This window comes from Protopterus annectens, chromosome 2.part1, assembly GCF_019279795.1.
Source record: "Protopterus annectens isolate FY-2018-M chromosome 2.part1, PAN1.0, whole genome shotgun sequence".
NCBI classification, from domain to species: domain Eukaryota; kingdom Metazoa; phylum Chordata; order Ceratodontiformes; family Protopteridae; genus Protopterus; species Protopterus annectens.
Genome location: NC_056729.1, coordinates 139884353 through 139907791, shown reverse-complemented (window position 1 = coordinate 139907791; position 23439 = coordinate 139884353). Strand labels below are relative to the sequence as shown.

General features: G+C 40.3%; 1 protein-coding gene across 7 annotated transcripts in view; it reads right to left on the bottom strand.

Moving 5' to 3' along the window:
• The window catches only part of SLIT2 (slit guidance ligand 2), a 1414056-nt gene that overhangs the window by 210546 nt on the left and 1180071 nt on the right, over positions 1 to 23439 (bottom strand). For all 7 annotated transcript variants that reach the window (XM_044062070.1, XM_044062072.1, XM_044062071.1 and 4 more), the window contains one exon: positions 9876 to 10008. In XM_044062070.1, the coding sequence (XP_043918005.1) occupies positions 9876 to 10008 (133 nt within the window). The remainder of the gene's footprint in view (positions 1 to 9875; positions 10009 to 23439) is intronic.

Here is a 23439-nt window from a genome sequence, read left to right as displayed (position 1 = left end):
GAGTTGTCTGTGCATGTCCAAGAAGTGCAGGATCCTTTCCCCTTTATTCTGTGGATTAGGAAAAAAGGTTGGTAAATGGATGGATTGGTTTACAGTCACACTGGATATCATCTTGGGCATAAATGATGGGTTAGTCCTGAGGGAAACCCTGTCTGCATAGAAGATAATGAAGGGTTCCACAGCCATAAGGGCCTGTAACTCAGACACTCTTCTTGCTGAAGTGATGGCTAGAAGCAAGGCTGTTTTCCAAGAGAGGAATTTTAACTCTGTTGTAGCAGCAGGCTCAATATTGGGAAGTGCTAACTTCTCTAGTACAAAGCTAAGGTCCCAGGCAGGAGTGGGTGGGAGCTCACCTTGGGGGTCTTAAATTGTTAGCCCCTCTCAGGAACTGTTTGATCAGAGGGTGAGAGAGTATTGTAATGAGCTGAGATGGCAGAGGCATGAATCTTAATTGATGAAAAGGATAGGCTTTTGTGGAGCAGCTCTGCTAGATAATCTAGGATTTGAGGTAAGGTAGGCACTGCTGTGTCCTTTCCTTGAGACTGGTTCCAAGAACAGTATCTTTTCCACTTTTCTGAATAGGATTTCCTAGTACTAGGCCTCCTGGCCTCAAGGATGAGATCCACTACCTGTTTGCTGAGGGTTGCTGGTGATGTATTCAGGGAATAAGCCAGGCTGCCAGGTTCAGGGTTTGCAGCTGAAGATGCAAAATCTGTCCCTCCTGCTGGGACAGCCGGGAGGGGGTCTGATGTAGGTGCCAGGGTGGCACTGCTGTCAGACTGCGTAGGAGTGGGTACCAGTGCTGGCGTGGCCAGCCTGGTGCAATAAGGATTGTCCTTGGCCTGTCCTGTTTGATTTTGAGTAGTACATTTGTAAGGAGGGGCAGAGGGGGAAAGGCATAGATTGAGAGGTTTTCCCATGTAAAGTATAGGGCATGCACTTTCCATGCTTGGCTGTGGAGTATTCTGGTGCAGAATCTGCTTAGTTGATGGTTTTGGGGGGAAGCAAAGAGGTCCACCTCTGGTGTCCCCCACCTGTGGATTAGAGGTCTGAATGAGTTGGGTTCCAGTTTCCACTCGTGTGGGTCCATTAGATTTCTGCTTAAGTCGTCTGCCAGTGAATTTTGTTAGCCTGGCAGGAATTGAGCTTGCAGGTTTACTTGATTGCTTAAGGCTGTGTTCCACAGAGCAATGGCTAACCTGCAGAGTGGGTAGGAATGAGTTCCCCCCTGCTTGTTTATGTACCACATAACTGTGGTGTTGTCTGTCCTTATCAAGAGTTGTCCTGGAAGGATAAGGTATTTGAAGGCTGTCAGTGGATTAAGTACAGCTAACATTTATTTTTGATTGATATGCAGGTGAGTTTGTCCTGGGCTCCATTTGCCTGCCATGTGAGCCCCCCATACATAAACTGATGCATCTGTTGTCAGGGTATGGGCAGCGGGGGGGCTGAGTGAAAGGGAGTCCCTTGTTGTGGTTGCAAGCCTCTGCCCACCAAAGGAACTCTGTACTTAGGCAAGGAATGATAGGAATCACTGTTTCCAGGTCCTGAGAATGTCGACACCAGAGACGTTTTAAGTCCCATTGAAGTTTCCTCATATGAAGTCTTGCATATGGAATTAGGAGAATGCATGAGGCCATGGACCCTAGGGCTTGCAGTATTTTTCTTGCAGATGGCTGGGTTTGGGTGGCCAGTAGTTTGAAGTAATTTGTCAAATAAACTTGCTTTTCTGGAGTGAGGAATGCCATCTGGGAAGTTGTGTTCAAGCTTGCTCACAGGAATACAATCTTTTGGCTGGGTACCAGATGTGATTTCTTTTCGTTGATGGTATACCCCAGAGAAATTAGGAGTCTCTTTACAAATGTCAGGAACTGAAGTAGCAATTCCTGACTGTCTGCCTGAATCAGGCAATTGTCCAAGTATGGGTAAATTTGAATATTTCTTTGCCTGCAGTATGCAATGTTTGGAGCCAGGCACTTTGTGAATACCCTGGGTGCAGTAGATAAGCCAAAGGGAAGTGCGGAGAACTGAAACGTAGGTATTTCCTGCAAGATTCCCTTATGGAAATGTGCAGATAAGCTTCTTTTAAGTCTAGGGTGACCAGCCAGGAGTCCTTGGCTAGCATAGGAAGCAGCTGCTGGAGTGTAAGCATTTTGAATTTTGGTGCCACCAGAAAGGTGTTAAGAACTGACAGATTCAGAATAGTGCACCAGAGTTCTTTTTCTGGGCACCAGGAACAGTATGGAGTAGAAATGTTATCCCCTGTGCTCTGTTGGAACAGGATGAATAGTCCTGATACTGAGAAGAGAAAGTACTTGCTTTTGGGCCTCTGCCCACTGGTTTGGAGGAAGGTCTGGCAATCTGCTTGGGGTTGGCAGTGAGTGGAAGTAGCAGATAACAAACTTAGGGCAATATTGGATGACAGATGTCATTTTTCATATAGATGGGGTGGAACATGGGTTCCTTTTTCAACCACTATAAACATATCAACAAGAATGTGAATTCATCTAAACAAATAACCTTACAAGGGGGGCCTCTATTGGGCTGTTTCCCATGTGGCCACTGTACACATTGCAATAATATGAGCAAAACAAAGGAATTTACTAGTAGGAACACTGGTGAAGTTTTTTCTATTAGATTCTTTGCAAATTGTCAATCAGACTGTGTGATTTATTTGGCATCATGCAATTGTTCAGCATTTTATGTAGGACAAACTTCACGCTGTGTCAAATTTAGGATCTTGTAACATCTTAGTGATATTAGGACTTGTAAACCTACGAATGCACTGTACAAACATACAATTAAACACCCAAATGCCAAGTTCAGATTTACTGTGACTGATATTATACAACAGAATACAGTTAATAAATCTGGTTGGCATGCAATATTAAACAAAATGGAAAAGAAATGGATTATTAAATTAGGTGCACTTTTTCCCCTGGGTTGAATGAATACATATAAAAATAAAAATGAATGTTTAAATGTATGCAATTCTGCTTTTCGACTGCAGGTGGCGGTGGACCACTATCTATCTATCTATATATATATATATATATATATATATATATATATATATGTGTGTTGTGAATTTTGTAACAGTTACAAACACTGAGGAAGGCCTAAGGGACGAAACCAGTATTTTTTTTCCTCCTTCCTTCAGTAAACGGATTTTGGTCCACTGTTTGCTGGCTCTACCATGTTTTTGTAATTCCTTGATACCTTTGAGCCATGCAGTAGCCGCACGTGCAGAGGTCTGATTGCACTAATAGTCTCTGGATCCACAGTGAGATTTTTAAAGAGAAATTTGTGAGAGTCAGCTAGGCTTTCTAGGAGCTGGTGGTAACATATCAGGGGTAAGACTGGACTCAATGAAGACATCATCTACAATATCCAGGACAGGGGGTAGAGCTAGAGGCCTGTGCTGAGGCAAGTTTAAAAATTCCCTGAGTCTCTTTTTCGACTGTGGGTAGTCCTGGCATTCCCAGCGGAAATGCTCTCTTTGGGTATGCAAGGTTTCACCGAAAGAAAAGTCTTCTTGGGGGGAGGCAGAGGGAATGGAATCCTCTGCATCTGAATCCTCATAGGTAGATAAGGATATATCCTGGTAATCAGAGGGGTCAGAGTCTTCGGACTCATGGTCTGTAGAATCAGAAGGAAAATTAATTCTTTGTCTTTTAGAGGGGGAAGGCTGGCTTCACCTAATTAAAGTAATAAGGTCTTCAGCCATTCTAAGCATTTGTTTCTGTGGCATGGGAGCTTGAGAATGAGCTTTGGACATCGGTTTCCTAGGTGTAGTACGAACTCTGGGCATGAGAAGTTCAGTAGTTTTATTCAGAAACAAAGTAGTCGGTTTAATACGAACATCGGAAGGTCTGAATACACCCTCAGAAGCCGGTGCCTGCACAGCGGCTCCAGACCCATCCAAGGTAGAGACATCCACAGGTTCCATAGTTGAAGAAGCATTTTGCGGCATACCGGACTATGAAAGGGTCTCAGTAGAGGCCTGCGAATCTGTAGAAGCAGGTATAAGGGGCTACGAAAGCACCTCACTGAGTACCAGCGGACTGGTGACTAGCTTAACGGAAGCATCGTCGGCAGTTTTGGACCTATGCAGTCTGTCTCTGTCTTTATCCTTACATTTTTTTCCGAAGGTCAGTAGTCGGATGGCTTATCTAAGCCATTTTGGAATATGGAGAATGAGAGCAAAAGAATTTGGCAACAAAGATAGCCCGATGATGAATAGTTCGGGTGTTGAACAAGGCACAAAACTGACAGTGAAGGACGTCGTGGTCTGGGCCTAAACAGGTGACACAGTAAGAATGAAAATCTCTGTAAGGTATTTGCTTTCCACAGGCAAGACAATTGTTAACTTTTTCTGACATCGGTTAGAGCAAGAAAAAAGGATCCCCAATGGGGTACTTAGCTTTAGAAAACTTCAGGTTTGAAACTCGAAAACGAACATTTCAGGTAGCGGCCAACCGGCACTTGCAAACTTCTTCTGTTTTGGGGTCCCGCGTGGCAAGAAAAGCTGATGTAATGGCGTCAGCTACATATTTTATATCCCTGACTGCCTGATGTCATGGAAGAGGTGACAGCATCTGACGCAGAAATCCCAAGACTCTGGTATTCGGGACGACTGCGGGCTACCTGCAGGCAGATAACCCAAGTGTGATGACTGTAACAGTGAAACACGAAGAACATCTTTCAACCAAATGCACATGTTTCTGTGAAATATAAGTTCTGTCTAGCCTAGCAAAGTTTTTGTACCTTGGGGAATAATATATAAATTGTGACCATGCTCCTACTACTGAATTCTCACCTTCTGTACTAAATATGTTCATGAATTTCTTCAAAAGTGTGCCCTCGCTTGTTATATTTTCCCTTCTACACCCCTCAGATACATCCACACTGTTACAAATCCAGTTCCAGTCCCCATCTGTAAGTAATATTCCCCTGTTGAAAGCTGATTATTTTTCCCAGGAATTTTCATAAGCTCTGTTGTAGCAGTTTTAGGTGGAAATGCATCCAGCATAATCCTCCTCTTTTGCATGTAGCATCTGACTACTAAAAATCTACTGTTACTATCTTTTCCCCTCTTTTATCACTATTGCAGCTCCTCTAGCAATTAATATTAGTACCCATATTTTCCTTTGTCTGAGATATTCTGCTGAATAACCATCCTGAAATCCTTTCTTTATCAAATTTACATGCTCATTTCTTCACAAATATGTCTCCTGTAGCATAACCATTTGCACTCTGCATTTCTCAATATAGTTCACCACTGTTTCTTTTTTGTATATACCTGTGAGGCCATTCACATTCAAAGATAATTTGCAAAGTGTTGACATTATGATAAGAAGTTATTATTCCCTCCTGATGTGTATAACAGCTTTTTTAATGTCTAGTTTCAGCTACGCTAATGCATTTAATACAAAAGCTAAAAATAGATATTTGTGTATCACACATACACTATTGCTTGGTAGGTTGATCTTTTATACATTTATTGCTTGTTATATCCAATTGAACCTATGTCACATTACAAGACTTTTTGTTTTAATGAAAACACTCAAAAAAGCACACCACCAGACAGATAACCCTTATAACCTATTTATTTAATACAAATGCTCCAAACTATGTACATATTCAAATAATGAAGTGAAGTTTAAGCCTCCTAATAGGAACAATTGTTCCAGATTAACAACTACATTAGCAGGCTTTAATTGGCCTGCAATTAAGATTAACCATGCTAAGATGTATGGTACAGCCTGTGCTTCTAGTTACACTAAGTGCTGTCTGTTTTGTCTTATCTTTATCCCTCTCCCAGATGTCTCCATAGAAAGATGAGAGCCAGATACACAGTTACCTTCAGCTACAAAGTTCTCATGTAGCACTGTGTACATTTATTTGCTAAAGAAAACTTTGTCATTACATTCACTGTTCTCCTATTTACTTGCTTCCACTTAAAACTCGTCAGATCAAGTCAATGACTTTAATCCAGTCATTCCCATATGTAAAAGTAAGAAAAAGCATATTAATTTAACTTATATCATGAGTTGTATACTTTTAGAACTTGTCCCTCACCTCAGTAACCAAAGATTACAGCCTATTATCTTAAAAATACTTTTATCCAGGCTTTTATCCCTTTTTATATTGCAGTGTCTACATTTCTTTAAACTACATGAGAAGAAAGAAAAAGAAAGAAAGAAAAATAAGAAAAAGGAACACCTATTTACTTTAGTTTCCCTATAACAAACAAAAATAACTGAAAATGCTTTAGTATATAAGATGGAGTATATCTCATGTTTTATAAGAATACTGTTAAAAACAGAAATTGTTTAACTTACAGTTTCCTCTTTCCCTCTTCCAAACATTAATAACATGAAGTAGGGCATTTGCTTTAGAACCCCCTACAAGTTTAACAAAGTCAAAAAAAGTCCAATATTTCCCAATTTTCTTGTTTCGTCATATTTCCCAAATGTAATCGATGCTTTCTAGTCCCACGTTTATTTATTGATTTTTGCATTGATGGTTTTCTTCCTGTTGATTGCCATCTTCCAGTTCCAGTCTCTGTTTCATTTCCAACATGCTCCTGGTTCTTTTAGTCAACTCCTGTGCTTTTCTCTATCTCTCAAGTATTTTCCTTTGGAACATTGGAAAAGGTTTCATTGGCCAAGTCTCTATGAGCTTTATTATCAAAAGAATAAGAAGCAGAGTCCCCTTCTATTTGCTATCTTACTTTTTGTTGGTCAAACTTTTGTATTTCTTCCTTAGCATGTTCTGCATCAAAAAATTTATTGAGCCTCCAGGAAAAAATATTCTGAGAATAGCTGGATATAGCAGCTTGAATCTGCCTCTCAGCATTCTCTGATTAGTGGAATAAATGTATTCCTCTTCTGCCTGTTATACAGTGACTTATCATTTTCCATAAATACTATACACTCCCTAATTTTAAGTACTTTGTCCTTTTTGTCAGAATTAACTATTTCTGCTGGTTGGATTGCATATTTACTATTAGAGGTCTTGACTGCATTCTCATGGCAAGGTTTGGAACATTCACATGATGTGCCCTTTCAATAAACAGCTCCTGCTGTGGAATACCAGTACAGTTGCTTATTTGTACTTTCATAAAATGAGCAGTTTGTTTCTTACAGTTTCTCTGGTACAGCAAACAATTTCAGGTTTTCCCTACATAAGAGGTCCTCTAATTGTACCATTTTGTGAAACATCTCATCTTAACCTGTCTCATACTCGGCCAGCCTTTTATTCATTTCAGCCTTTTTTTGCAGTTGTATCAGTTCATCTGAACATCTGTTTAAAGCCTTTTCCTTTTTTTCAGCCTTTTGTTATTTCAGCTGATATACTCCTTCAGTTTTTCATATATTTTAGTCAGCTCTAAACATGCTTGACTTATTTTATTCCTCTACACTGGAATTCATGTCTTGGATCAAAGCTGGAGGTTGAACTAATTCTTGTTGAACAGCTGCAACTGATTCTTCCCAACCAGTATTTTCTACTCACCTTTTGCGGTTGGTTTTCTTTCAGGTTTTCCAAATTTCCTCTTTGCTGGCATCCAGGCAGTGCACTTACTAGCCAGTAACTGAAATTTATTGAAAAAGTCAAATTCACTGGCTGTTCTTTCTGAGTTCCTGTTTTAACACTAGGAGAGCTGAAAGCAGCCAACTTGGAAGACTACTGATCAATGCTATTTTTGAGGTAAGAAAGCACACTTTGACTCAGAAATTAGTGACCCTCATTTCTGTACCTTTTATTACTAAAGGTCCTTTATTTCCATGTATTTATGTTAGTATTCACTCTTAAAGTTATTGCATCTTTCAGGAAATGTAGGATTGCCAGCTGCTGTGAACATTGAGTGACTCTGATACAAAACTGGTAGGTCTCAGGAGTCATAGGTGGCCTCAGCACAATGTAGAGGAGCTATCATCAATGCCATTTGGTATACAGAAATAATTGTGTTTCAGTTTAAAAAAATCAATATTCCTGATGCAGGAGTGATATCTGTGGCACTGTGAGAATGCAACAACACATAAACAGAATGGAATTTAAAATGGGTATATCATGTGTTGATTATTGGGAATCTGTTCAGCAAAGTTTAAGAGTTGTATAACAAATTTCTTATCCAAATATTTCTTAGCATTCCCAGGCTGAACCTGTGCTCTACTCTGTCCTGGACAACAAACATAAATACATACATGCATACATAACTAAATACATATTCTGTGCCATGCATGGCAATGGGTCAGTCACTAGCAGCACAGCATCCATACAGCTGTGGTTAAGGAAATAATCCTCTATGACCAAACAGTGCATTCTCCAGTCTCAAATACCTTAGTACCTCTTAGATGCCACAGACATTAATGGTCACCACATGCTCTGTGCACTGACCAGGACATGTTAGAAAAATAGAGTGTGGTTATGTTTGGAATGCTCACAGTGTTAACTTCACCCAATGATGGCAAACACAGTGTACAACTCTAGAATAATGGCAGTACCAGACTCATCATCTGCCACACAGGCTAAAATGGCACGGTTCAACAGGAATATTGGAACTTATCATTCACGATTGTCTTCAGTTGTTGCATGAATTTGGTTTCTAATGCTGATAACTTGGTTTTGGTACCTTCAGTAATAATTTTATCACTTTGTATTCATGTGTGTGTGTATGTGTGTGTGTGTGTGTGTGTGTGTGTGTGTGTGTGTGTGTGTGTGTGTGTGTGTGTGTGTGTGTGTGTGTGTGTGTTAGACATGCAGTTGTATGTACTTGTACATGTTATGAAAATGTGGCTATCAGTGCAGAGGGAATGTCAGTTCCACTGTATACCTTCAGTATTCCCCCTTTATTAGTTTATTGCTCACAATGAAACATTTAAACTGAGTAATGAGTAGAGCAATATCCACATTGCAGTGAGAAGTGAAAGACAGCCACAGTAAGACAGGATCCTTGGTCATAGCCTTCATGCTAGCTCTTTTGTTGTCAATGAATGCAAACCCCTTTCTCTGCACTTCTTCAGCCAGTCGAATATTTCAGTACCTCTGCTAATGTCAAAAAATCTATTGTCATGTTTTACTTTTCACATTAACAAAATGTTTTAGCATTAATAACTAATCATTAACGTCCGTAATTTATGCTGACATACACAAATCAGCCATATGATTAAAATTGTATGAATTCAATGTTTATAACAAAATAGATGCACAGCTGACTGAGAGTTCCATGTTAGTATATACAAAATTGAGTTCTTAGATGCAAAAACGAATAACTGGAAACAGTTATTCGTAATAGCATTTTTTAGAAGTGTTATAAATTAGCAAGCAGTGACCTCTTGATGGCTAAAACATCTTTTTAATCACCTACCAGGAATACAAAAAGCCATTCTGAGCTGCTTGCAATGTAACAAAACATTAGCAATGATTATTTTTAATGACTTAATGATTAATGCATGAAATTAGTAATGCAGACTGACATAGACTGGAAATGATTGTTCTAATTCCTGTGCATTAATATTCATTAAGATTTTCAACTAGACAATGACTATGGAATAAAATATTCACAACCCTGCTATATAAAATAAAATGGTTTATTACACTTGGTAAATATACTTCAGAAGCCTTGTCTGTAGACCATATATCTCTCAGTTAAAAGGCCTTCCCCTCTCTTCTTTTGTGATTCTAAACTATTTATTTCTTTTTTGCAGTAATTTAATTTCTATTTATTGATAAGGATCTAATAGTTTCTAGCCATGTTAAGAATGATGTCGGGCCTCATGTGAGACCCTCATCTCATCATTCACTTTTGTCCTGAACTTGATCATTTGACTTTGCCTTTGGTGAAAAAAGAAGCATTCTGTGTTACTTACAGCTCAGTCACATCTTTGGAGATGCCTTTGGGTAAGGCCTTTAGACCTTTGTTGCTGCAACGGACAATGGTGTCTAGGCAAGTACATTCTGCAGGGCATCGAGCCAGGGGAGAGCAACTGTTTTCATCATTGCCTGAGTAAAGAAATACAAGATTTATTATAGCAGTTACACATGATCACAAAAACATTTCATACAGCAAAAAAAAAAAAAAAAAAAACATAAAATAAACAGTATAATCATAACTTCATTCATGATTTATACAAAATTAGCAATAAAATATTCAAAATGTGTACAGCTTTTTTGCAAACAGAATTATAATTGCTCCTGTTATCATAAGGTATATTTTGTGTTCTTTGATATTTTTCCTATTAACCTCAAGTTCATATATCTTAGCTGATGAACAGTTAGTGGATTTTTCATATCTGTAAATGAATGTACAAAGGAACACAGTTTTGAAACTCATTTGGCAATTGATGTGTACATTAAGATGGTTTACCGCAAAACCATCAATTATAAAAACAAATCAAGACAGCTTTCAGCTATGAGATATGCCTGCATGTTTGTACCAGCTATGTCTACAAATAGGTAAATTGCCTCAGTGTCTTTAGAGTTGCTTTGTTCAACATGTTTTGTGTATGTCACTGGTAGTATTGTTCTTGTGATGTCATTTAGATGTGTGGATGTGAATGTTTGCTTGTAGTACTAGATACTTTAATTTATTAAAATCATGATACAGATTGACAGAACAAGCAGTTTAATTCACACAGCTCAATGTCTCAAACACACAGTCTCTGCTGACCCTTTGAAGACTGTGTGTTTGAGGCATCAGTCTCTGCAAAACAAGTTGTGTTTTTGCATGAATCTCCATAAATGTATTTTGTTGTTGCTGTTGTTTTATAGCTATCTATCTGAGGTATCAAGTGAGAAAATGAGAAGATACAGATGCAGAGAAGCATGAGAAAGGTGCAGTCGTTTCTGTGAGATACTTAAAAGTTTGCAAAGAACAAAAAATGTAAGAGAGATTATAGGAATGAGGGGCTGAAAAAAGGGTTTCAAAATAAGTTGTTCTTCTGATGAGATATCATTCAGAATAAAGCTGACATTAAAGTTTGGGTGCAACATTTGGACTGCAGCTAATGATGACATAGTGGAGGAAAAGTGGCGTTTATGATATCTATAGAGTAATTTAGATGTACAGGAGAAGAATGAATGGATATGTAATAGGAAATGAATTGAAGACTGCAAGAAGGGAACAGTGGGGCAACAGGGAGAAAAGACCAAGGCAAAAAGGAAAGGCGAATGGGTGAATGAAAATGTTGGTACACTGTACTCATACACTACAAGATTTAGGAAGGGAAGGACAAAGGGAATAAAAGAGGAAGTAGCGATAAGTAGCAGAGGTAGTATAAATGTGAAGAAGAAGGAGAGGTTGTAAAAGAGTAGGCATGTAAAAGATGTTTGTTGTTGTATGTTGTACAGAGAAGGGGGTTTGGAAGGAAGAAGCAGCTAGGAAAAAACAAACTGTACACATTACTATATCTGGTTGGTTTCATTAACTCTTGGAAGGCAGTTTAGTTCAGAGGCTTAAAGCTATCATCTGTCTATTAGCTTCACCCTATATCATGGGTCTGAGTCTTCTAGGCTCCATTTACTTGTCAGACTTTAACAAGACACTTAAGCAGACAGTTTAAATTTAGTAACCCAGGGGCACTTCTTCCAGTTTAACTGAGTTACGTAATTGAAGAATAAGTCTTTAGCTGCACAGCTTTGTAAAATGCTATAAATTTTGCTGTTGGTTTCATTCAATACAAGAAATGATTAATATCTGCAAAAGTATGATAAGAATTAGTCATAGAAAGATAACAGCAGTTGGAGTTATATATGGATGTCATACATTAAAAAAGCAACATACTGAATGGCAAGTAACTGAATGCAACTGGTCAGTCATCAGCCAGTCGTAACCTAATAATAAATAAATAAAAGCGTACAACACCCTACACTCCCTGATAATTATATATGCGAAGTCCAAGAATACATTACACTGGGAAAAGGATACATTTTCTGATCCCCACTGCACCATGATCTCAGAAAAAAATCCAGTACGTGACTAAGCTGATTTAGATCAGCTGTACCAGCTTATTTTTTGCTGTATTCAAAAAGCTGAATTTTGACAAATGGTATGTCATGTAAAAAAGAGATGATGTATTACATCATATTTTTTCTTATACACTAATAAGACTGATTCAGTAGCTACAAAACAGAACTTCAAATGTGCAAATTATGTTTATTTTTTGAAATAAGTTAAACAAATGATGAAGAGGAACTGCTGCTACGTTATTGATTCAAAAGTAAAGTTCAGTTCTGCAAAGGAAACAGGCATTTTATTATTTAATTGTATGGTTCTTTTCTGTAGTTGAAATATTTGCATTGACTAAGATTAGCACTTTGTTGCTACAGCAAGAACAGTAAGATTTAATTGGCACTCATGAAAATAGAACAATGAAAGCATATTTTTTAGTTTTATCAGATATCCAACAAATGACAAGTACAAATTTATTAAAATTAGTAGTCTGTTAAATGGCTAGAGGATCATCCTATAAAGAATAAAAATATCACTGTATACATTCACTAAAGAAGCCTAACTACTGGTGCTACTGTCATTTTAGGACAGATGAGACCAGTGAACTAGCAAAAATCAAACCAGTGCTATAATTGCTGTTGGAGTCAGCCTTTTGCACATTAAATGTTGAGCAAAAGGCTTCATGATGAATTAAGTCTGCTGGGACTCAGAAAATGCAGAAGACAAAAAAATCTAAGCTCCACCAGAGTTTACCAAATATTTTTTCTATAGTGACATAGTAAAGGAGTCAATGCTTAAGAGACAAAGTTTCCCATTAACAAGCACTATAAATCCATTCTATATAGATAACCAAATACAAACACATAATCCCTGTTAGTGTCCATTCCCTAGCATTCTCAGACCACTCAGTGTCATCCTGACTTCTTCTGTTTCACATGGTGTCTGATTTTTTTTTTGCCAGTCCCTCCCATTGTTTTCCAAACTAATTATTCTCTCCCATACATGTAGCCGGCCTTAGGCATAGGCCAACTAGGCAGCTGCCTAGGGCTCCACTCTAGCAGGGTGCTTTTCCAATATTTATTTGGTGTAGGTAGACCAGGATGGGGGCACCATGGAGCCCTTTTGCCTAGGGCACCAGTTGACCTAAGGCCGTTCCTACCCATGCACAATATCATTAGTGCCTCAGCCATGGTGTCAATATTAAAAGCAACAAAGAAAAGGCTAAACAGTATTATAGAAACCATGTTTATTCTGTTTAGTATCAGATGTCTTGCTGCTACACTGGATCACATCTCATATGGCTAATACCTACAAATCGACATTAATACAATTTCATTGTTCAGACTGCTATGAAACAATATACTGCACTTAAAAATTAACTGCACCTGCTGCAGAGAGGAGAAATATTTATATTTTTCTGAGTGATTTGTAATATATTCTACCATTCCATTTTAGTCTGAACATGGCAAAAGACTTGCACTAATCCAGCGTAGTGTAATAAAGTGCATCTTGCCTAGATATTTTTGCATCATTATATATAACCTTCCCAATGCTTTAGGTAGACTTTATTTAAGCTTTTAAATGGAAAGCCAAGTATATATTAGTTTACTAAGAGAGAACCAGGCAAAGATATAACTCTCTGTACTGCACACATAATGAGGTTCACTGCAGAGGCCAACTAAATCAGTATTTCCTTCTTCTTAGTCAATTTTTTTAATCAAATATAACAATCTAGGGTATAAAGTAATGCAGTTAAAAATATGAAGGGAGATGGGGTTGCTTTTATTTTCTTACCCTGAGTCAATATCTCGTCTATAAAAAGCAAACATATTTTATTTATTATTTGATTTGAATAGTCCAGCTAACTTTGTATGTCTTTATTTCATGAGATTCATCACCCTTGTGGCTTGTTAACAAGTAAAGTGCTGTAATGCTAAAGTCTGGTAACATGTAAGGTATTATTATGCTAAAATATTGTTTTACTTCAGAAGTGGGTTATTGGATTTAATTGCAAATTACCCTTTAAGGTTAATAGGTGTTTTAGCTAAATGGCAATTCTGAATGTCCATGACTTTTATTTTTAAGTCTGTTTATGGACAATTTCAGGCCAATAAAGCCAAACCCCACTAGCTGTGGACATGCATGTTTCTGCCTTCTTATGGCATCATCAGCACAGCATAAGTGGAATATTTGGCTAACATTTGGAAACACAGGGTTGATAATTTCAGGCCACTAAAACCAAACCCCACTAGCTGTGAACATGCATGTTGCCAATAAAGCCATTTGGCTGAAACAGCTGATATCCTTAAAGGGTAATTTGCATATATCCCATGTCACCTCTAATACAAGAGGTTTAAGGTATCACACAGTGGAAAGTTTAGCTTTGCTATATTTTTCTTTTTGTGTTTTTTTAACCACTTGTTTTTTTTGTGTGACCTTTTTACTCATTTTAGTTATTTTATAGTAGGGAACATTTCCATTGATGCCAGGCTGGAAATCTTACTTTGTAGAGGGTTTTCAGTTCTTTGCTGAAATACTTGGTTTTGATCATTTTTGAAAAGTATGGATATATGTTTGTGTCATAGTTGTAGAAGTGTATAAATTGGAGGGCATGCTACTTTTAGACAAGTCATTATCAGTGAATGTGGGCTGCTAGTTCATTTTGGAGAATTCAACTTTTAAGGCCAAGTTTTTTTTTTTTTTTTGCTGTTGCTTGTTTTTATGTGTGTGTGGTTTAGGGTCAAAAATAGATAATATGTGTATGAGGTTGAACAGTTATCTGAAATTCTTAGAATAAAAGTTATGGGTCAGTGGTCACTAAGGGAAGGAGATAGGGTACTGATATCGGAGATCTTCTTTGGAATGCTTAGTACTGTTAAATGTTTTCTTAATATTTCAAAAAACAGCACAAAAATAAAAATAAAGATAAATGGATATACTGAATGCTGAGCAGTGAAAAACAAAACATAGTGCCAAAAGTGTTTACTATACCATGATACCTTGGTCTAAAAGCCTTCTGTGGTGTTACAGTTACAAACATTGTTGCTTATTTAAAACAGCAGTCATCACATAGTTAACACAACCACTTTGGGTCAAAGTCTTTTTGGCAGCAATTTTTTCAGTAACTATTTTTAGCATTTCCCTGCTTGTTCTTTAATTAGTTCAGCCAGGCCGGGGTCAGTAAGAAAGTCTGCAGAATCAGTGTTGGAGAGTCTGGTGTTAAAATCCCGTAGAATTACCATGTCTTTGAGATTTTTACTGTATTGCAGGATTTGATTAATTAATCGTTTGAACTTGAGGGTGGCAAGGGGGTAGGAGATTACAAGAATTAGACAGGGTTATTCAGTTATAATGTGAGACCCTGCACATTGAGACTGTTGTCCTTTTATGTATATTTATTTTAGTTTTACTTTTACTTGACATTGCTTGCACTCTCTGTGACACCAAGTGGTCTTAGGCAGAGCAGTTCAGTTTTGCAACGTATCTAACGTAATGTAGTTTATATCCGTGTAATCTCTTCTGTCTTAATTTACCAAACTAAATATTGAATTGCATGTTAGGTAACATATTTTAACAAAGTTAAAGGTCTTTCTGCATTCTTGCTTCACTTGAAGTATGCTGTTTTCTTTTGGTTCCAATCCTGTGTGCTCTAGGTTGACATTGATGTAATTAAAGTTTCATGGCTGCTCTGTGTGCAACACAAAATTACCTTGTCAGAATGTATGTACCAGAGTGGATAGATATTACCATGTATTTTTATTTTTACTTGTATGTGTTTTTTATTAAAACATAATTCAGAATTATTTTACATATAGTAAATGTTTTTCAAAGCACAATTAGAGCTACCTTACTGTATCACATTTAACAGTAAAAGCACCAGATCCTCGGGATGTAGCATTTACAATTTCAACAAGCTTAATACAAGAATACATCAATGGATCCTGGCGGCAGAGCGGCGGTGAGCCGAAATAGATGGCAGCCAGCACAACTCCGCTATCTGTATTCTGATATTTTTACTAAAAATAGTTTAGGCACTTCAACTGTTAGAAAGTATGGTGTTCAAACTTGATAAGCAATGATTAAAAATTGTTTTGCAGATTTTTTTCTGAAAACTTATTTTTTAACAGAAGGCTGTCTGCATGCATCTGTATGTTAGAAAAAAGTTTTTAAGAATTACTGTAAAAATTGTAAAAAAAAGTGCATCTTTAAAAACTCCACATCCAAACACAGAACTATTCTAACCAATAATCTGAAGTAGTTGACTTCATTTGGTCTTCAACCTGTGGGTTAATGGATCTGACATGGCCTCATAACCAGCATCTGATCCGAGCTCCAAGCTCATTCCCTTACCCATAATGCCCCCTGTCTCCTTCCTCCCTTCAGATCTCGTTTGCCTCTGAATAGCTTCCATCATGGTGTTGAGCTCCGAGCATTTTTCGTAATGAGTAGTAAGTCTTTTTGGATCTCCCTTCACTTTTCTGTGTTTCCTCTATCTTCCCACACCTCCCCTATCCACATTGGATGTCGATATAAAAAAAAAAAAAAAAGAAAAAGTTGTTGTCATCGTTGTTCCCCCTTCTGGCCTTCCTGCCTTTAACTTTCTGTGTTTCTGTGTTAGCGAGGGTGTATGACTATGTGCGTTCTGTGTTCCCGGTTAGGTGTATGGCTGATACCCCTAAGCCTGGATTCAGGAAGTGCACAGAGTGTGGCCATAAGCTCTCCTCAGCTGATGGCCACACTCTGCATGTAGTTTGTCAGGGAGCATCCCACTTACTTATCCCCTGCCTTATCTGCATGGAATTCAACCCATGGGCCCTTAAGGACACTAGGGATAAGCTTACCCTGAAGGGTTTGCTCCCCTCCTTGGGGGCAGCTGTCCCTGCACCTCTGGCTTCGGCCACTTCTACTTCTGCTTCTGTCTCTTCTCCTTCCCAGGCCTCTGGGACTCAAAGTCCCACCAAGAGGTCTGGGGAAGAAGAGAAGCACCATAAAAAGGACAGACCCAGAAAGCTGTCTCTGGACCGCTCGGCTCCAGTGGGGCTTCCTCCTAAGTCTAAGACCCCCTCCAGGCCTAGTACTCCCTGGCTCCATTCTCCAAGGCTCTCCCCTGACCCAGAGGTGTCTTGGTCTCCTTTGAGGGATTCCCCTCATCGGTACTCCCGGTCTGTGTCAGTGACCTCCTCTTCCCGGTCTACCAATAACCTTAGTGAGGCAGAGATGGACAGGATGATGCGGACATTCATCAGCACCCAAATCCAGATGGGAGTCTTGCCAGTCCTGTCTCCCTCTGGAGCGAGGAGCTCACAGACCTTTTTCACCCCTATAACTCATTCTCCGATCCGAACGTCAGTTACGGAGTCTTTGGATCCGAGGACTCTAGGGGTTGGGGTGCTCAGTGCTGATGGTACCTTGTACCTTGATGCCGGCCATTGCCTTGAGTGTGTCAGATCTGACCGAGTTTGTCAGAGCACAGCCTTCCCCTTGGCATCTCGACTCCTGCTGTCTTGGCTACGACTCCCCCATCAGATCCGAGGGGGATGTCTCTCATGCTTGTTTCACAGGACATCCGCTTCCTATTGGCCTTTGCTGTGGTGGAGAGGGTTCCCTCAAGTGCATTGGGAACCCTGACCATCTCGTCCTCGGACTCTGCCCTGACTCCCTTGGTTTTGGGTATGGACCTGACCCTCCTGCCATCTCAGAGACAGCCTGTGCCTGGTTTGCCTCAGGAAGCCCCCATTCAGGAGTGGCAAGAGGTTTGCGAGTTCCCCCTACAGAGTCTCACTGCGGAGGTTCCTCGTAAATAGATGTGCAAAAGGAGGCCCTTGCACTCCTCCCCAGAGACCCTCAATGAAGACACTGACTTGCAGGAAGAGTAAGGTTCCCCCCAATCACCCCTCGAGGATGTCTCCTTTGGAGACATCATGGAACTCCTTCACCAGTGGGGGGATGGTCCACTCAAAAACCTACTCTGGATGAGTCAGTGTTCGTATAGGCATTTGGCTCAGAACTATCTACTTCCTGGGTGTCCCCTCCCGTGGACCCGCTTGTGGACCTCATAACATCTTGGGCATGGAAGGAACCGGACACTGTGGAACCCATCCCCAAGTACCCAGATAAGGTCCTCAGCCTCCCACCAGAAAGGACTAGTTGGAGCAGGGGTTTCCCATTGGATGCTATGGTGGTGGCAGCCACCACAAGGAAAGAGCTTGCGCAGGAGAACTATATGGTCCATCCTCCTGATGGGGAGTCAAGGATCATGGACCATCTAGGGAAGCGGGTGTACACTTCAGAAACCTTTACTATAAGGATGCTGAACTATATGGTGCATGTCATTCAGCTGCAGCAAGACCTAGTTAAGGAGGTCACTGGGTTGCCCCTGGAGCCCATGTCGGAGGAGGGCAAGAAGACATTCTCCACATGGATGGCCACTCTCAAAGCGGTACAAACACATCCATGCATCTTCTCTCCCATGCTATGGATGGAGCCGCTAGGTGGCCGGTTCTGGCCTTGCCATGAGGTGCCACATCTGGCTCTGGCTTTGTCAATTCCCGGAACCCTTCAGGGCGTCATTTGCAAATGCCCTGTATGATTGTTCTTCCCTGTTTGGGAAGTCAGTTTGTGAGAACCTGGTCCAGAGGGAGAAGAAAGGGAAGACACTGTCTGCCGCCAGGATCCACTTCTCCGCCCCTCAAAGATCCTTCTCGAGGAATCTGCGAGGGACAAAGAAGATGTGGTCCTGGAAATCTCAATTCTCCATGGACACTCAGGACTCACCTTCCCCCAGAGGCAAAGGGAGTTATGACAGATGCCATCCTAGAGGCAGAGGACGTCCAAGAAATTTTGGGTCTCAAGAACCATTCTCAGACAGACTTGCACAGCAACCCTGAGGGGCTCCCCAACTGCTTGTCTCTGGAGGCAGTCGGGGGTCAACTTTCACTACACCCAACTGCATGGGAGTCCATAACAACAGATCATTGGGTGTTGCAAATTATATCCAAAGGTTATTCCATCCCATTCATTGATCCACCTCTCCCACCAAATCACCTTCCAGATATTCTACCCATGCAAAGGGAGGTAGCAGCCCTAGAAATAGACAAGCTGCTAAGAAAGTGAGTCATCCAACCCGTCCCCCTAGACCAATGTGGGTCGGGCATTTATTCCGGGTTGTTTTTAGTGCCAAAGAAAATGGGGGACCTAAGACCCATTCTGGATCTATCCACCTTGAACCTTTCAGTAGCCAAGGAGAAATTTTGGATGGTCATTCTTCAATCCATTCTGCCCTACCTGCAGCAAAAAGATTGGATGTGCTCGATTGACCTTCAAGAAGCATACTATCATATCAAGATGGATAGATGCTCCTGCAGGTTTCTCTGCTTCCAGCTGGGAACCAATAATTATCAGTTCAAAATCCTCCCCTTTGGTCTCACCACAGCCCCCAGGGCTTTCACCAAAGTGAAGGCTGTCATAGCGGCTTACCTGAGGCTTCAAGGAATTCAGGTCTTCCCTTACCTGGACAATTGGCTCTTTGCTGCCCCTACCAAGCTTCTGCTTTGCTGAGCCAGGGATTATTTCCTTTTATTAGCGAACAGTCTGGGCATCACCATCAATCTCAGGAAGTCATCCAGGTTCCAGAATTCATTGGTGCTCAGTTAGATACCATCCAAATGAAAGTTTCCCTCACCCCGGAAAGGGTACACAATCTAAGAGTTGATGTGTTGTACATTATTCAGGCTCATCTTCCCACAGCAGAGACAGTTCTGTGTGCACTGGGGTCCATGACAGCCACAATCAATCTACTACCCCTTGCACGACTTCATATGCAAATTCTGCAGTGGATGCTCGCAGTCCAATGGTCTCTACTAGATCTTCCATTGTCCCATCCAGTCCGTATATCCCAAGTTTGCAGGGACTCTCTTCAGTGGTGGATTCTTTTCCCGGACCTTGTCAGGGGATGACCCTTTCTTCCATCCTTTCCAAAAACCACAGTGACCATGGATGCCTCCCATCTAGGCTGGGGAACATTGCTCAGGATGGATAGTCCAAGGCACGTGGTCCCCATTCTGAGACCTCTTTGCATATCAGTTGTCCTGAAGATGAGGGCAGTTCTTCTTGCTCTGCAGGCCCTTCATGCCCATCTTCTTCTAGCAACTATTGCGATCTAGAAAAACAACATGTCTGTAGTCTGGTATATCAACAAACAAGAAGGAAACAGGTCTTATCCACTTTGTCATGAAGCTATGGTCTGGAAATGGGCAATTTCCACTGGCCATTTTCTGCTGGCAATGTACATCCCGGGACAGTCCAACATTCTAGCGGACAGGCTCAGCAGGACTATTTTGATGCCTTACGAGTGGTCTCTGAATCCTTCAGTAGCAGGACAGATCTTCCTCAAGTGGGGTCAGCCTTGCAGTGATCTCTTTGCATAACCTTCCAATGCAAAATGCAGCGAGTTCTTCACTCTGAATCCCCCTCAGGGGGAAGTCCTCAGAGACACACTGGTTCATGCATTTGCCTCCCAGTCTTCTTTATGCCTGCCCCCCGTTACCTTTCATTTTGAAGTTCCTTCATAAAGCTCACAGGCTGGGGAACACAGTGATCCTCATTGCCCCATTCTGGCCTCACCAAGTCTGGTTTCCCACCCTTTGGTCTCATTTAGTAGTTCCACCATGGACCTTGGATCCAGTTCCGCATCTCATTTCACATCCCTCGGAGATTCCTCACCCAGACCTGGACAGTCTGAAACTCACCGCTTGGCTTCTCCAGTTCCCTTGATTATTATGACTCCCATTTTATCCTCTCTGGTTAAAACCATTTTGGTGGTGGCTCACAAATCTTCCACCAGAAAAGCATATTGTAGCAAGTGGAAACGGTACTCCATATGGGCCTCTCAGCGGGATTTGGATCCCTTTCCGGATCCTGTCTCAGCAGTATTAGAATTTTTGGCGTGGATTTTTTTACAAGGTGCTAGTTCCTCTACTGTTAAAGTTCAACTGGCTGCTATTTCTAATTTTCATGTGGGGGAGAATATGTCTTCACTAGGCTCTTCTAGACTTTGCAAGATCTTCCTTAAAGGTACCTTTCTTTTAAGGTCCCCTGTGAAGGATCCTACGCCTTCATGGGACCTCACTTTTGCACTTCAGGCTTTAGTCTTCCCTCCATTTGAGCCTGCAGCTTTGTTAGATTTGCAGTATCTATCCTGGAAGGCTGCCTTTTTGGTAGCTATTACATCTGCCAGGAGATTATTGGAACTTCAAGCATTGTCCATCAAAGCTCCTTACATGATTTTTAATAAGGACAGGGTTTCCCTGCACACTAATCCATCCTTCCTTCCCAAAGTGTCATCAGAAGCCAATATTAATCAAACTATCAATCTTCCTGTCTTTTTTTCCTAATTTCCAGAACAGGGGTGAATATAAATTGCATTTGCTGGATGGACACAGGCAACTGAGATTTTACTTACACAGGACAAAATCCTTTCATAAATCTGATAATTTGTCTCCTGTTTAAAGCCATTCTTAGGGGAAGCCAATTTCTAAAGTGACTGCTGCTTGTTGGATTTTCCAATGCATTATTTCAGTATATTCTATCAAAGGAATTTCCCCTCCGGGTCAGGTAAAAGCCCATTCCACTAGGTCTATGGCCACTTCAGAGGCTTTTTGGTCCAGGGTGTCACTGGATGATATTTGTTCTGCAGCCATCTGGTCCTCATCTCATACTTTCATCTCACATTACAAATTGGCCATTGTATCCAGGAATAGGGCATCCTTTGGCTCTGCCGTGCTCCAGAATATCCTTCCATAAGGGCCACCCAGGTGACTGTAGCTGGGGACTCTGTCCCACAGATTGAAGACCAACTACTTCAGATAAAGAAGTTATTTACTCACCATAACATTTCATCTGAGTAGTTGTATTTCATTTGTATTCAGCCATCCTCCCTCCTTCCCTCGACCTTGTCACTATCGTACTGGCCTTGTATATGGGAGATGAGCATTCCAGAGGCATCCCTTGGTATGCTTGGCTTAGGAATTTTGGGGGTGCCAGCAGTGGTAAGGTCTTCTTGGGTTGGGCTTATGTTTTGTTGAGCAGCAAACTTGATCTGAAGGGAGGAAGGAGACATGGAGCATTATGGGTAAGGGGAGGAGCTTGGAGCTCAGATCAGATGCTGGTTATGTGGCTGTGTTGGATCCGATTCGGATACATAGACCCACAGGTTGAAGACATATGAAGTACAACTACTTAGGTGGAACATTATGGTAAGTACATAACTTCTTTTTCTGCATTAATTATAACTTGCAGGTGGTTTGTAATTACATCATGGGGTGGGTAGGCACTAATTAGTGTTGATTGTTATGCTTACACATACAGATAACTGGATGGATAGATATACATACTTACATTTATATATGGGTGTTAAACCAAGTCTGAAGATCAAGACATTAGTGACTGACACGCAAAAGTACAAATGTAATGTCTATATGTGTATTCATTTATGTTTGTTTACCAGAAAATCTGACTGGATCATGCAAGATCCCTTTTCAGCAGTGGCCTTTAGAGAAGAGTTCCAATAATACATATTAGATAGAGTAAATTACAAAAAAAAAAAAAATACACAAACTTTGTCCAAAATAAAAAAAGAACTCTGAATAATCAAAATACAAATTAATATGGTCATGAACAGAATCAGATGTCTGGAAGTATAAGGAGGTCAAGAGAAATAGCAGGTTAGACTTGAGGGAACATTAGTAATAATGTAGCTGGAGGAGAGTGATGGGAGTTCGTGTGAGCGGAATGAAAGGTATTAGGTGAGTAAGGAGGATAGGAGAGAAGAAGCAGTGATACGAGAGAGACTAAAAGGATGGCAGTTTTAAGTGGATGGAGTTACAGGTATGTCTATAAAATTATCTGGATCGATGTACATCGTAGGATTCTCTTTTTTCTAACTTGCAGTCTGAGAGTTAGAATATGGTAGCAAAAGTATGTGTGGGGGACGCACACACACCACATTTTAGGGTTGCCTGAGTATGTTTGCTTCTTTCAGGTTATAGTGGCTATATTAAATATCAGTGTTACATGACTGTAGTTGCGAGTATTGTTTATTGCATTTCTGTCATACAGTCATCCATAAATACAGCCAACACACACACACACACACACACACACACACACACACACACACACACACACACACACACACACACATGCATGGCAGCACCTGTTTTGGCTGACTACTTATATTATCAATGGATTGTGAAACTGTCACAATCTGTCAGAATCATAGTATGTAGTACACTATTCATGTATTCTCAAGTTTGTTTATATATACGTATAATATATATATCTATATCTATATCTATATATATATATATATATATATATCTATATATATATATATATATATATATATATGTGGGATCGGTACTAATCCCCGAAAGAAGTTTTCACCGAAGCACAAACAGCCGGGCATACTTCCACAAAAGTGTTTT